General features: G+C 56.3%; 1 protein-coding gene across 3 annotated transcripts in view; it reads right to left on the reverse strand.

Moving 5' to 3' along the window:
- MTOR (mechanistic target of rapamycin kinase) overlaps positions 1-14,452 on the reverse strand; it is an 89,867-nt gene that overhangs the window by 5,145 nt on the left and 70,270 nt on the right. For all 3 annotated transcript variants that reach the window (XM_053280857.1, XM_053280858.1, XM_053280856.1), the window contains 18 exons: positions 11,006-11,131; positions 10,522-10,653; positions 8,627-8,742; positions 8,140-8,257; positions 7,487-7,684; positions 7,242-7,342; positions 6,398-6,494; positions 5,903-6,001; positions 5,673-5,795; positions 4,238-4,420; positions 3,526-3,660; positions 3,252-3,426; positions 2,789-2,924; positions 2,413-2,560; positions 1,908-2,030; positions 902-984; positions 694-766; positions 290-364 (listed from right to left, as the gene is read on the reverse strand). In XM_053280857.1, coding sequence (XP_053136832.1) covers positions 290-364; positions 694-766; positions 902-984; positions 1,908-2,030; positions 2,413-2,560; positions 2,789-2,924; positions 3,252-3,426; positions 3,526-3,660; positions 4,238-4,420; positions 5,673-5,795; positions 5,903-6,001; positions 6,398-6,494; positions 7,242-7,342; positions 7,487-7,684; positions 8,140-8,257; positions 8,627-8,742; positions 10,522-10,653; positions 11,006-11,131 — 2,241 coding nt within the window. The remainder of the gene's footprint in view (positions 1-289; positions 365-693; positions 767-901; positions 985-1,907; positions 2,031-2,412; positions 2,561-2,788; positions 2,925-3,251; positions 3,427-3,525; positions 3,661-4,237; positions 4,421-5,672; positions 5,796-5,902; positions 6,002-6,397; positions 6,495-7,241; positions 7,343-7,486; positions 7,685-8,139; positions 8,258-8,626; positions 8,743-10,521; positions 10,654-11,005; positions 11,132-14,452) is intronic.

The raw sequence follows: 14,452 nt of genomic DNA on the forward strand, positions 1-14,452 counted from the left end.
TCAGTATATGGCAGCTTCCTATGTTCAATGCCTGCAAACGGATATGCAAGCATCTCAGAATGAGTCTCTCTCCCCCTCCCCTCCCCATAATCTATGCTAAGGAAACCAAGGGAAGTTCAGTTTCACTTAAGCTGCAAGTTTAAGTTGCTGCTTCCAAGATTTGGGTTTTCAATGAATTATCATCATTTTTGTTTCTTTTACATAACAGCATAGGGAGCTGCCGCTAAAATATTTCCCCTGCTAAAATATGTCTCCTGCTTGCAGACGGTAATTGCGAATTCTCACTTACCTCCATGGCGTTGGTCAACATCCTAGTCAGCCTGAAGGGAATCTTCTCGGGGAACTTCTCCCTTGTCATCGCAACCTAAGTCCAGGAGGGAGAAGTGCCGGTTAAACTGAGATGGTGGCCGTACCGATAGGCCTGTTCTGGAAATGGGTTTGTAGCACCAGAAGAGATGAGAAATGGGAAATCCCTTTTTGGATTGTTTCATGCAAGGGTCCCTCAGACCTGCATCCCTGGATATTGTTGGGCAAAACCCTCCATCACTCCCAGCCACAATGGCCACTGCAGTGGGTGATGGGAGTTGTAGTCCAATACGGTTTGCCTGTGAGGGTCAACTCTCTTTACTCTCCAGGAGACCTGCCCAATTTGGCTCTTTTCCCTTCCAAAAGGCGTCCAGGCACAAAAGTTACCTCAAAGCAGTCCCCAAAGTCAATGTGCAGAATCTTGCCACTCAGTCGGTCGAGCATAAGGTTGGATGGGTGTCTGTTGGAAGAACAGAGGCATGATTTACTTGACGTTTCTTTGCCCTAGGAATTTTTATTCTCTCTCTCTCTCTCTCTTTTTGATTAATGAATGCTTTTATTGCAAAAGTTGGAAAATGAGCCCGGTTTCACTTGCCTGTCCCCCAGGCCCAAAATATATCCCACCATGGACATCACGGCCAAGGAACGGGTGTAGTTGGTCCTTCTGTCAAACCACACCTAAAAATAAATAAAGATGATGAAATGAATCAGGGCCCAAGTGAATCATGACTGCCATGGACACAGTTTTGGTGGTGGGAAGGAATTTTAAGGAGCCAGCATGCCACCTGGTAAAATGCAAATATTTATATATTGCTTTTCAAGCAAAGTTCCCAAAGTGGTTTACATAGAAATACATACATACATACATACATACAGTGCTAGTCACATGGGAAGATGCCTTCTACTGAGTCAGACCTTTGGTCCAGCTAGCTCAGCACTGTCTGCTCTGACGGGCAGCGGCTTCTCCAAGGTTTCAGGCAGGGGTCTCTCCCAGTCCTACCAGGAGATGCTACCAGGGACTGAACTGAGGACCTTCTGTAGGCAAAGCAGATGCTCTACCCCTGAGCTACGACCCCATCCCCACAATCTACCTCTGCGCTCCACCTTCCCAGCAGAGGAACACCACTGCACATCTCAGCTCCCAACAAGGTGCTGCTTCCCCTCACAGCACCTGGCCCATCATGGCTGACTCTCCCTGGCAATCAGAATATCGGCGAACATTCCGTGACATAAAAAGCAGATCAACCAATGGGAATATTTGTGAATGTTTCATGACATCACAGCAGTTCAACCAATGGTTAAGGGTCCTTACTTTGTAGCCTTTCTCTCTGTCTCTCTCTCTGTCACACACACACACACACACACACACACACACACACACACACACACACACACACACAGTATATACAGGGTCCACTTCTTTTGCTTTGCTACCAGCAAGCTGCCTGCATGTTTTTGATAACCCAGCTCTGGGGAACGGAAAACGGGCCCATAATCCTACGGTCTCATTCGCTGGCACTCTGTTCATAGCACCGCTCCTTCGAACACTGGTGGAAAAGGGATATTTCGGCCTCTGCAAAGGCACCTAGGGCCAGCTGTACCTCAGAGCTGGGGCTTTTCAGCCACAGGAGCTTGGCCAGGTCGTCCCCGGCTGTATTGTTCACGGCATGTTCAAACACTTCCACCTTCTGCATCAAGGTGAGGTGGTCGTAATCAGGAGCCATCTAAAAAAAAAAAAAATCGGGGTGGGGGGTGAATATTTAGTAGCTTTCTCAAAGGAGGGGCAAGAGGAAAAATTCTGACAGGCACAGAAAACAGCAATGCAGGAGAAGCTGTAATGAGGTTCAGGAGCAGCTATGATAAAACTCTTCCTCCAGAGGAGATCTTGGAACAGGAACCTAGGAAGCTGCCCTACACAGAGTCAGACCCCTGGTCCCTCTCGCTCAGCCCTGTCAACACGGACTGGCAGCGGCTTGCCAAGGTTTCAGGCAGGAGTCTCTCCAAGATGCTGCCCGGGATGGAACCGGGGACCTTCTGCATGCAAAGCAGAGGCTCTTCCATTGAGCTAGGGGTGTGTGTGTGTGTGTGTTGCCTTCCCAGCCTTACCCGCAGCATGATGCGGTGTTCGATATTGAGGAGGATTTTCTTCTTCTCTCTGTAGTCTCGGATGAGCGCGTGCAGAGTGTCACAGTGGGGCACCCAGCCGATGAGCCCAGAGTTTGTCGAGAGGGGAATAACTGCATATCGCTGGATACTAAAAGCAAGAGGGAAAGGAGGGGAGATTAACACACAGAGACTCTGTAAGTGCAACGAGGCCATCGCCTGTTTCCCATCTTGCTGCCAAAAATCACGACGAGCACTCTTTCCCCAAGAGGGTGCCGATGGCCAACATGTCTGGGCCGGGCTCATGAGCGCCAGGCGCCATCTTTGCCTGCCAGCCACTTCCCCCAGTGAGGCGAGGGGCGAGCTTTCCTTGGAGCACCTGAGGTTTTTGCGGAGGGAAGTGGGGTCGTTGGCCAGCAGCGTGTTCACAAGGCCGAAAAGCTGCATCACTCTCTCGTCTTGGCGGAGATCTTCGTGGCCCTTCAGGAGGAACACGAACTCGTGCCCGTTGCTTCCTGTGTGGAAAGAGAAGTGGGAGCCTTGAGGACACCGCGGCAGCCGTCCAGACGCTTCCAGGAAAGCTCCCAAAGCAAAGCGTGAAGGCAACAGGAAGGCCCTTCTCTGCTTGTCCTTCAGCGACCTGACACCCACAGGTATACTGCCACTGAACCTGGAGGTTCCATCTCGCTGTCGTGGCTACTAGCCACTGAAAGCGTGGACTTGCCCATTTCTTTTCAACAGCCATCTGGGGCCCCGTGCCTATCATAACAGCAGCAGGAGGGAGGGAGGAAATAAAGGAAATGGCAGTCACGCTTTTCCACCCATCAAAGCCAATCGCTCACCCATCAACGTCAGTTTCCTCGGCCTCTGTTTGGAGGTGATCACTTGGAGGGACGGGGCGATGGACTGAATGCGGATGACTTGCTGGTTGGGGTCATATGTTCCCGGGACCGCGAGTTCCAAATCCCGGCACATCAGAAGTTTGGGCGAAACGTACTGGAGTTCCAAAGACGTCAGCTGTGGGCCAGGAGGTAGGGAAAAAACGTGATTCAGCAGCGGGTGACCTCCCCCCCCCCCGAAAACCTCCCCCCCCGCACCCCGCACCCCTCCTCCTACCTGAGGCAGTTGCTTCGAGATGCGCCGGAAGACGTGGTAATAGAGATCCCAGGCTTGGGTGAGGTCCTTGACGTTGCCGGATTTCATATACTTCCTGCACCACTCCTGGGCTTCCATGAGATCTCTGCCGTAAGCCTGCGGAGGGAAATGGGCCCGTAACTCAGTGCTTACTGCATCTTAGGGAGACCAAGTCCATTTCTAATTCCAGCCTCGTGGACTCCTTTTCTTCTCCACCTCCTGCTCCATCCACAACCACTTGGACTTTCATCCCGAACTCTGTGAGTTTTTGCTCCCCTTTTCTGACTCACTGAGAACTAGTAGCTTAGGCTAGCACAGTCCTGCTCAATCCTCACCGCCCCCCCCCAGCTGTTTTTGGACTACAACCCCCATAATCCCCAGGCTACAGTGGCCCATATCCAGGGATTATGGGGGTTGTAGGCCAACATCTGCAGGAGGGCCAAAGTTGAGCAGCCCTGTTCTGGGATCTGTACTTTTCTCCAGTAAGCCGATCCTCAGCCAGGACTAGCAGCTTATTCCTCACCAAGCCTCTCTACCCCTGACACTGTATTCTTCCTGTTTGTTCAAGGTTCTTAAGAGATTCCATGCTACAGCTAGAGAGAGAGAGGGAGAGTTTAGAGATCTATGCCCAGCCAGCCCCACCTAGGATGTGGAGTCAGGGTGGATCAAGGCACAAGAGCACCCCTTTTTATACCTGGTTGAAGGAGGTTTCCTTGAGAGTCTGAGGGCCACGCTCCATCATGGCGTGTAGTGGCTCCAGCACCTCAAACATCCCCTTCACGTTCCTCTCCCCGAAATAGAGGCGGGACGCCTCCTCCAGCCCTTCATGCCACATCTCGTGCCACAGGATGGCCACTCGGATCAGTTCTTCGCTCACCTGGGATCACGACACAAAGAAGTCCGCTCTGACTCAGTGGGTCAACCAAATCCAGCACTATTTTCTCTGGCAGCAATTCTCCAAGCTGCCTTTTACTGAGTCAGACCCTTGGTCCATCTAGCTCAGTATTATCTACACTGACTGGCAGCGGCTCTCTGTGATTTTAGGCAGGAGTCTCTCCCAGCCCTACCTGGAGATGCTGCCAGGGAGTGAACCAGGGAGTATGCACAGGCTCTTCCACTGAGCGACAGCCCCATCCTCTAAGGCAGGAAAAGGCAACGAGCTGTTGAACGACCTCAGCCATGGGGAATTGTGGCTGGGGATGATGGGAGTTGTAGTCCAGCAACAGCCGGAATGCCAAAGCTTGCCTACCCCTGCCCCGAGGGGGAATCTTGAACACCGCTCACCCACGCAGTCTCCCATCCAAATGCAAACCAGGGCAGACCCTGCTTAGCAAAGGGGACCAGTCATGCTTGCTGCCACAAGCCTAGCTCTCCTCCCACAGGGCTAGCCACACACAGCCTTCACACCCGCAACCCCAAAAGGAATTAAGGAGTCCAATCTTTGCAGATCATCATCATCATCATCATCATTGCATTCTGCGCAATTGTCGCAGAATATTATTATTGTTGTTGTCTGTGTAAACAACAACAACAATAATAATATTCTGTGACGATATCAATAACAATGACAGCAACAACACTGATAATAAAATTCAGGCATCCCAGGTCCTTGGGAAGGACTCGATGTGTGGATAAAACAAACCAGTCAATAACACCTGTCTGACTGTGTCAACAAAAATAATTAGGGAACAGCGTCTCCACAGCAGGAAAGCTCGTCATGATTACTCTGGCCAAACAGACTGCTATGTGGAGGAATAGAGCCAGCGTGGTGTAGTGGTTAGAGTGCTGGACTAGGACCGGGGAGACCCGAGTTCAAATCCCCACTCAGCCTCATGAGACTTGCTGGGTGACTCTGGGCCAGTCACTTCTCTCTCGGCCTAACCTACTTCACAGGGTTGTTGTAAGGAGGAACTTAAGTATATAGTACACCACTCTAGGCTCCCTGGAGGAAGAGCGGGATATAAAATGTAAATAAACGACAACAACAACAATAGATTCATTCAAACCGTGTCACCCAGGCGGACTCTTTCCCATAAGGAAGGATGACAGTCTAGACGCCCGGTGGATACAGGCTTATCTCCTACCCATGACGGAGGTGTGGGGAGAGATGAGGGGTGCTCTCAGCTCACCATCACCGCCTGCTGGACGAGGGTGTTGCTGTGTTCACACATGTTCTTCAGGATCTTGTTGGCGGCGTTGTGGCGGGCCGTCGTGGTGGACTTGGAAGCGACCGTCAAGGGGTAGATCAGCGCCTGCAGCAGACACCGGAGAGGAGCGATTGACAACGGCCCCCCTGTTTGCGGTCTGGAGCGTCCGAGTGGGGCTGGGGGAGGGAACGGGGGGTGGGGGGGGAGCTCACCTGCGGGTGGTACCTCCCGATATCGGTGAGAAGCTGGTAAATGAGGCGGCCCACCAGAGGGCGAGGGGTGTCGATCCGAGCAATGAGCTGTGGGATGACCTGGTTTAGGGGAGCAAGAGAAGCAGAGACCCATCAGAGTACAAGCTGACCACCAGCAACCTTTAGACTCTTATTTATACACCGTTTCCCAACAACAACACATTCCCAAAGTGGAACGTAGGAAGCTGCCTTAGACGGAGTCTAGCTCCCTTTGGCCCACACAGACTGGCAGCAGCTCTCCAAGGATACAGGCGGGTCTCTTCTACCTGGAGATGCTGCCAGGGATTGAACGGGGGGATCTTCTGCGTGGAAAGCAGGGCCTCCCTCTACAACCGAGCCCCAGCCCCAAAGGAAGCGGCGTGGGAAGGCATATTGGACAATGGGGTAGAGAAAGGTTTGTATCCACTGGGTTGGGCCGACGTGGTGGAACCCTCTGTTTCGAAACCCACCCCTTACCTGCAACCAGGTATCGATCTGGATCGCCTTGACCCCTTCGACCAACGCTTCGTTGACTTCTGGCCAGTGGCCATAGTCGAACCACAGAGTGAGGACTCTGGGGAAAGAAATCCAGGACAGCCCGTGTCGTCCGTTGCAGCAGGATTCCCCGAACGAGCAAGACAGGACGACAAGTATTTTTTAAAAAGACGCAGAGGTGATTCACGACAGCTGCACAAGGGGCGTCCCTCACCTGGTTCAGAGAACTACTACAGCAAATATTTATATGCCCCTTTTCAACAGAAATTCCCCAAGAGAGAAATGAAAACAAATCAAGATGGCTCCCTGTCCCCAAAGGGCTGACAATCTCACAAAGAAACATAAGATGGTGTAGTGGCTAGAGTGCTGGATTAGGACCGGGGAGCCCCGAGTTCAAATCCCCATTCAGCCATGAAACTAGCTGGGCAACTCTGGGCCAGTCACTTCTCTCTCAGCCTAACCTACTTCACAGGGTGGTTGTGAGGAGAAACTTAAGTAGGTAGTATACCGCTCTGGGCTCCTTGGAGGAAGAGCAGGATATAAAATGTAAAAGAAATGTAAAAATAATAAGATAGACACCAGCAACAGGTCACTGGAGGGACACTGTGCTGGGGATAGAGAGGGCCAGTTGCTCTCCCCTGCTAAACAGAAGAGAGTCACCACTGGAGGGATGTTGTGCTGGGGATGGAGAGGGCTAGTTGCTCCCCCCCTGCTCAATTTAAAAAAAAAATAAAAATCTCCACTTTAAAGTCACCCAAGGAGAGTCAGAGGGATCCAATAATGTTTTTCTCAAAACTGTAATCCTTCAGCTCTCCGTGAAAAGTACCTGAGTGTGTCCTGCAAGTTGTTGCCCCGGGACAAAGAGATGGAGCGGAAGAAACCCTGGACGGCAGGAACCGTGTACATCAGGAGCGTCTTGGACAGGTCCTGTTGGGAACAGCCGTTGGGTGGCTCAGTCTCCCCCAAAGCCGAGCCAACGGCAAGGACTCTGTGCCCACGGCAGGGCCGATCGGGCGCAGGGCCAGCCGGGCCTCCGCCTGCCAAGCCAAGGGAGGGAACCCGGCAGCCTACCTCCGCGGCTTTCTTTTGCACGGGGGACGGGACGGGGCTGTTCTCGGCGCTCTCGGCCTCGCTCTCGCTGTTGCTGCCCTCCGTGTGGACGCTGGCCTCGCTGGCGTGCCGCAGCTTCTTCTTCTCGTCCCGGGCCTGGTTCTGGTGCTTGTAGTGGAGCACAGCCTCGAAGTTCATCACCGCCCAGGCGTGCCAGGCCTGCCGGGGGGAGAGCGGCCATGAACCACCCCCCGGCCTCTGGGGCCCTGGCTGGGTGTCGGGGAGGCCGCCTGGGGCCTCCCGGTCGGTCTCAACGGGCCGTACGTCCCCCCAGGGGCTCAGGACTCCCAACTGCTCGCAGCGGCATCGCCGGCAGAGGGGTGTCAGAAACAGAGGGAGCTGCTGCCTTCGACAGAGTCAGCAGCTCTCCCAGGGCTCCGGCTCAGGGGTCTCTCCCAGCCCTACCTGGAGATGCTGCCAGGGGCTGGATCCTGCTTGCAAAGCAGATGTTCCCCCACTGAGCCAGGGTCCCACCCGCTGCCTGCCACTCGCCTGGCAGCCGAAGGCAACGAACCCAGAAAGACAACCGGCCTCCACGGAAGACTGGGTGGGCGCCGGGGCCCCCGGCCGTGTGGCTGCCCCACCGACAGGGCTCCCTGCCTTCTCGCGCTCACCTTGTACCAGTTGCAGTCGTGCTCCGTGGAGGCGCTGTAGTACTGCAGGACTTTGGGGATGGTGCTCTCGTTGATGCCCTGCAGGTTGAGCTGCCATTCGCCCAGTTTCAGGAAACACCTGAGCACAGAACAGAGACCAGGGAGTTGTAGTCTAAGGGCACCTGGGAGCAGTCATCCAAGCACCCCTGGGGACTCCCGGTGGGGAGCCCCTGGGAGTAGTAGTCCAAGGGCTCCCGAGGGCGAGCCCCTGGGAGTAGTAGTCCAAGGGCCCCCGAGGGCGAGCCCCTGGGAGTAGTAGTCCAAGGGCCCCCGAGGGCGAGCCCCTGGGAGTAGTAGTCCAAGGGCCCCCGAGGGCGAGCCCCTGGGAGTAGTAGTCCAAGGGCCCCCAAGGGCTCCCGGTGGGGACCCCCGGCCTAGGCCTACACATTCCCTGCAGCCATCAGGTGTTGCAGTGTTGCTGGCTCGGTCTCAATGAGACAAGACCCACCGTGCCATGAGTTTGTGGAGCTCCTGCCTGTGCTGCTGGTCTTCGGTCGCGATGGCGTGTTGGGCCTGCTGCTGCATGGTCTGGACAAAGTGCTGCATGTGCTGAAATGCATCAATCTGCAAAAGCAGAGGCCTGGCTTAGACTGCTCGCTCATTCATTCCACCGTACGGGAGTGGCAGGCAAACCCTTTCCCCTCCCTGCTTCCCCATCCACCCAAAGAGGGACAGCGGAAGCTGCTTCCTACTGAGTCAGACCCTTTGGTCCATCTAGCTCAGTATTGTCTACACTGACCGGCAGCAGCTCTCTGGGGTTTCAGGTAGGGGTCTTCCCCAACCCTATCTGAAGATGCTGCATGCAAAGCGGATGCTCTTCCACCGAACTACAGCCCCAGCCCCCAAGAGGAATATCTTGCAGCGCTCACATGTAGTTACCTGTCCAAACGCAAATCAAGGCACACCAAGGGCGGTGGCGGGGCAGGGGACACACGACACAATCCATGCTTGCTACTGCAAGACCAGCTCTCCTCCGCAACTGCAGGAGGGCTGCACTTTGAGACCCCTGAGCGAGAGTGAATAGATCTTTCTCTCTCCTTAAGGCACTGCGTTAATGTTTGAGAGGCTTTTTAAATACAATTTCGGAGCTGCTTGGATTTATTTTCTCGGAGCTGCTTGGATTTATTTGCTTCCCCCTGTAAGTGGGACTGGTCTAGGTTCCCAAGGGACAGTGCGAGGGGGGGTGGCAGATCTGTTAAACACAAAAACAGCCCACGGGATTAGCCCTGGGAAGGCAGGTCCCGTCTGAATTAGGGCTTGGCAGACGCAGGGCTCAACCACATGTCTGCAGCGTGGGCTTTGACCCCCAGCGCGGTGTGGTGGGGATCTGAGGTGGTGGGGTGCAGAACTGAGAGCAGGAGAGAGAGAAACTCTTAATGTAAAAGCCACGGAGAGGAGAAGCTGGCGACCGACTGGACCCGATTATGTAGATTGGCTTTGTGTGGCAGGAACAGAGGCTCCGCCGTGGACCTGGGAAGTCAAAGCGCTTGGCCTCGTATAGCCCTTTCCAGCTGTCTGTTGGCTGGATGTCTCTGTCTGCAAGGAAGTGTTGTGTCTACAAAAATGCTTGCTGGTTGCACCGCACGGCTGCTTGATTCTTTACTGGCTACCAGTGCATCAGGAACAACACACACACACAGCCCTCTACCTGCCTGATACCACGTCAGGCCCTTGGGCCCACCTACCTTAGCAGGGGTGAAGACAGGTTGGCGCAGTTTACCAGCCAGCCGAAATGCTTTACTGGTCCAGCTCCGTGGTACATTGCTCATCAGGACTATTTCCCCCTCGTCACAGATTAGCGGTTTTCTGAGGCCCGGTAGCTTAGTATTGTCTACACTGACTGGCAGCAGCTCTCCAAGGCTGCCGGCAGGAGTCTCTCCCAGGCCGACCCGGAGATGCTGCCAGGGACTGAACCGGGGAGTTTCTGCAAGTGGTGCAGAGCAGATGCTCTACCGGTGAGTTACAGCCTCATCGCCAACACCAGCTGTTGCCCGTTGAGTCTGAGCCTTGGTCCACCTAGCTCAGGATTGTCTGTCTACCCAGACGGGCAGCCGCTCTCCAGGGCTTCAGGCCGGCGTCTCTCCCAGCCCCACCTGGAGATGCTGCCGCCAGGGTGCGGGGCACCCACTGGGGCCTGCTCCACCCAAAGCAGAGGCTCCATCACCCAGGATGCTGGGGTGGGAAAGAGCGAGAGCACCCAAGTGTCAGAGCCGGGGGAAGGGGCTCGGCAAGGGAGGCAGAAACGGGCTTCCCCTCTCCTCTGGCTGCAGAGCAGCGCCTCTAGGAAGCGAGGCCAGCGGCAGGAAGGAGAAGGGCATTTGGGGGATTCCTCGCAACGCGTACCTTGCGGGAGCTCTTCCACATGTGCTTCATGTACGCGTAGGTCACCTGGGGATGAACGGTGGGCAGTGGGTGATCCAGCTGCCGGGAGGGGTCGACCCCCAAGAGCAGCACCAGGGTCTTGTGGGCTAACGCCTTGGAGAAACAGAAGGGAGAGGGGGGAGTTAATCCAGGGGATACAGTTTGTGCACACACAACACACACACACACGCAGGTTGAAGGTTTGGAGTTCACAGGCTGTGAAGTTGGTGGGCGCTGCTGAAAGCAAGCTTGACGCTGCCTCCTGAGTCAGACCCTCGGTCCACCTCGCTCAGGACTGCCTGCACGGACTGGCAGCAGCTCCCCCAAGGGTTCCAGGCAGGGGCCTCTCCCAGCCCACCCTGGAGATGCTGCCGCCAGGGATGGAACCTGGGGCTGGACTTTTAAGACCTGGCGGAACTCCTGCCCCGCCTGGTGATCGTTGACCCTTCCGCACGACGAGACTTACCAGCCTTCCACTCTTGCCGCACAGGCTGGCGTACTTGAGCCAGGTCCTCATGTCCTCGTGGGGGTTGACCACCAGGGACCGGACCATCAGGATCCTCTGCCAGTCCTCGACAATTCGCTGGCAGCCCTGGAGAAAGGGAAGGGTGGACAGGGACCTCTCAGTATTCTGCGCGCCTGTCGCCCGTCTCGTCACAATGCACAGCCGGTGGGCTTAAGGCGAGGAGCAGCGGCGTGCGGGACCTCACTGGACTACAACTCCCATCACCCACGCCGACTGCCACCGTGGCAGGGGGGTGATGGGAGTTGTAGTTCAACATCTGGGGACCTGAGCCGGAGAACCCCTTCGGTGTCGATAGATGTGGTAGCACACCTGCGTGAATGGAGGAAGAAGTATCCCATGGCGCTGTTTTCTAACCAAGCCGGACCACCGGTTCACCTAGCAAAATACGGTCTACTTTGAATGGCAGCAACCCTCCAGAGTTCCGGAGAGGTGGGCTGAAACTGGGGCTTTCAGGTCCACTGAGCGACGGGGTACGAGGAGGAGACCTCTCTTGGCGGCTACTCACCGTCACGGCCCCATCCATGATCAGACAAGGTCCACCTCCCATTCTCAGAAGCCGGTGACTAACAAGATGGGACCACTCCATCGGTGCTTCCCAGGCTCCCTGGCAACCTTTGGACCGACTGGGTGCCAGGCAAGACTGCCCAGCCCTCTGACCCCGCATGGAAATGCCTGCGTAGGGACTGGAAAACTGGGGATACCCACTGGAGGCATCCCACGGCCAGAGTGTCTGCACCTCCACATTTAAGGCACGGCAAAACGACCCAGTCCTCCTTCGCGTGGACCTGGGCCTCAGAGGGCGAGAGCAAGTTCTGAGAGCCTAGCAGCGTTCAGGAGCCACATCTGCTGAAAATGGAAGGCACTCGGCCTCTGGGCGACGCTAAGAGCGCCCTTGAGTCTGGGTTTCCGGCAGGAATGAGGAGGCAGGAAGGTCTACGGAGAGCACAATGACGGGGCCGCTTTTAAGACAGGTATGTGGAATACACACAGGAACTCGGAGAGTTGCCTCCTACAGAGCCGGACCATCGGTCCCTCTAGGTCAGGACTGTCTCCACCGGCTGGGAGCGGCTTTCCAGGGTTTCAGAACAGAAGATCTTCTCCCAGGCCCTAGCTGGAGACGCTGCCTGGGACTGCACCTCGGACTGTCTACCTGCAAAGCAGGGGCTCAACACCTGAGCGATGGCCCCAGAAGAGCAGCCCTGCTGGATCAGGCCCAGGAAAGCCCATCTTGGACAGCATCCGGTTCCCCACCATGGCCCACCAGATGCCTCCAAGAAGCCCACAGGCAGGAGCTGAAAGGGGCCTGCCCTCCCTCCTGCAGTTGCTCCCCTGCAACTGGTACTCAGAGGCATCTTGCCTCTGAGGCTGGAGGTGGCCTAGAGCCACCAGACCAGTAGCCACTGATCGACAGCGACGTGTCCGTAGCCGTCTACAGACGACTAGACTTCCCTCCTTTGTGTCGTCTACCGACTAGTAGCCATCCCCGTGTGGTTGTAATGCAGCACAACCATCCGGTCCCTGGCTGCCTTGTGCATGCTTGTTTATATATCTCTTTATCCACCCCATAAGGGGAGAAGCAGCACAGCAGATGATTCGGCTCCAACTGAGCGAGGCGGACCAGAATTCGGACCGTTGACTTGTCTGAGCGAGGGGAGAGTCCTGTCCCAAACAGGCAGCGACAAAGCTCGCCTCTCCTCGGAGGAAAAACCCCACCGTTTGAATCGCTCAGACAATACAGACGCCCTCGCCCCTGCTTGGGCACCGCTCCATCCTGGACGCGCTTAACTGTGAACCAGGATTTGTCCCAAGGGACTACGCAGGAGCCACCGTGCCTGTTGCGCTCAGCCAGACAACCTTCGCTCATGGAAAAAGGGGAACGCGGGAGGACAGTCAGCAAATCAGGAACAGATTTTTTAAAAATATAAACCAAACACCCGAAGCCGTCGCTTCTGCGTTCCCGATCATTCCCAAAACAACAAGGCCAGGGGCTGGTGACGTTTCCGAAAAAGAACTTCACACTCCGATTCTGGATGCAGACTAGAGTTTGCGTCAGGACCGAAGAGGACAAAAAACAAGGATAACTCATTTTTTTCATGGGTGGCGATCTCTCTCTCTCTGTGAGATATTTCTGTCCCTGGATTCCTTCTGTCCTCTCTGCTCAGAGCTGGCGTTCTGCTGCCACACTGCTCTCTGGCTGCCTTCTTGGCAAGCGCACGGCACCAGCAGACGGCTGTCTCGTTCCATCTCCAACGTGGCACGGGTGGAGTCCGAGTCTGGGTTGCCTCCAGGACGGCTCTGGATAGGAGCTGGGGCTGGGGAAACGCCGGCCTGCCAGCCGACTGCCTGCTTGGCGGCAGCAGGAGTCTGCTGGGATGGCAGAGGAGAGATAGGGGGGCAGGCAGGGGGGCAGAGGCCCTGCTCGGCATGGAGGCAGAAGCTCCCTGGTTCAGACCCCGGCAGCAGGGCTGGGGGAGACTCCTGCCGGAAACCCCGGAGAGAGGCTGCCTGTCGGCGTCGACAACGCTGAGCCAGGCGGACCCAGGGCCCAGCTCAGCGGGAGGCAGCTCCGCAGGTTCCAACAAGGGCCCCCTCTGGCGATCCGGCCAGGGATGGAACGTCGGGCCTTCGACGTGCCCACAGATGCTCCACCGCGGAGCGACCAGCCTCCCAGGCCAGGGGCCTCTCCATCCCAGCTGCAGGAGAGAGGGCCTGCCCAGACCTCTTGCCTGGGGGCTCCCTGGAGGCCGGGGGGTGGGGTGGGTGGGACAGGAGGCTGGGCTAGGCGGGCCTCCTTGGGGCGGATCCTGCAGCAGGGCTGTCCTCACGTTCTGATGAGCTCGGCCCCTGCCCGGTGGCCCGCGTGGGTCTCCCCTCCAGGCACGGACTGCACCAGGGTCTGCTTCGCTTCAGCCACGGGGCTGTCTCACGTGCCCCGAGACCAGCCTCCTCCGGTTGTTGCTGAACTGCAACTCCCAGCATCCCCAGCCACAAGAAACTGTACCGGGAGGGGGGGTGATGGGTGCTGTAGTCCAGCAAGATCTGGAGGAGCCCTGCTCGGCGGGAACCCAGAGCCTTGCAGGTAGACTCAAGCACTGGCTAAGCACAGGGAGCCGGGGGGCCTTCCTGTTCAGGAGAAGCAGCGACAGGAGGGCGCTTGGATCCGACCCCCCGATGTGGGGGGGGGCAGGAACCCTACTTCTCCCAGGCGTCCAAATACAGGTTCCACCCACGGATCCGGGGGGCCTTCTCTAATTATGAGCAAGGCGCTATAAAATGCCCGAGAACTTCACGGACTGTGCCTCCCCCCCCCGCTTCTTTCAGGCCCATAAACAGTGGCATCGGGCTTTTCCTCTGGGGCGGAATGTTTCCCCAGCTTTTCCAGACAGG

The sequence above is a fragment of the Hemicordylus capensis genome, chromosome 16, assembly GCF_027244095.1.
Source record: "Hemicordylus capensis ecotype Gifberg chromosome 16, rHemCap1.1.pri, whole genome shotgun sequence".
Classification (NCBI taxonomy): domain Eukaryota; kingdom Metazoa; phylum Chordata; class Lepidosauria; order Squamata; family Cordylidae; genus Hemicordylus; species Hemicordylus capensis.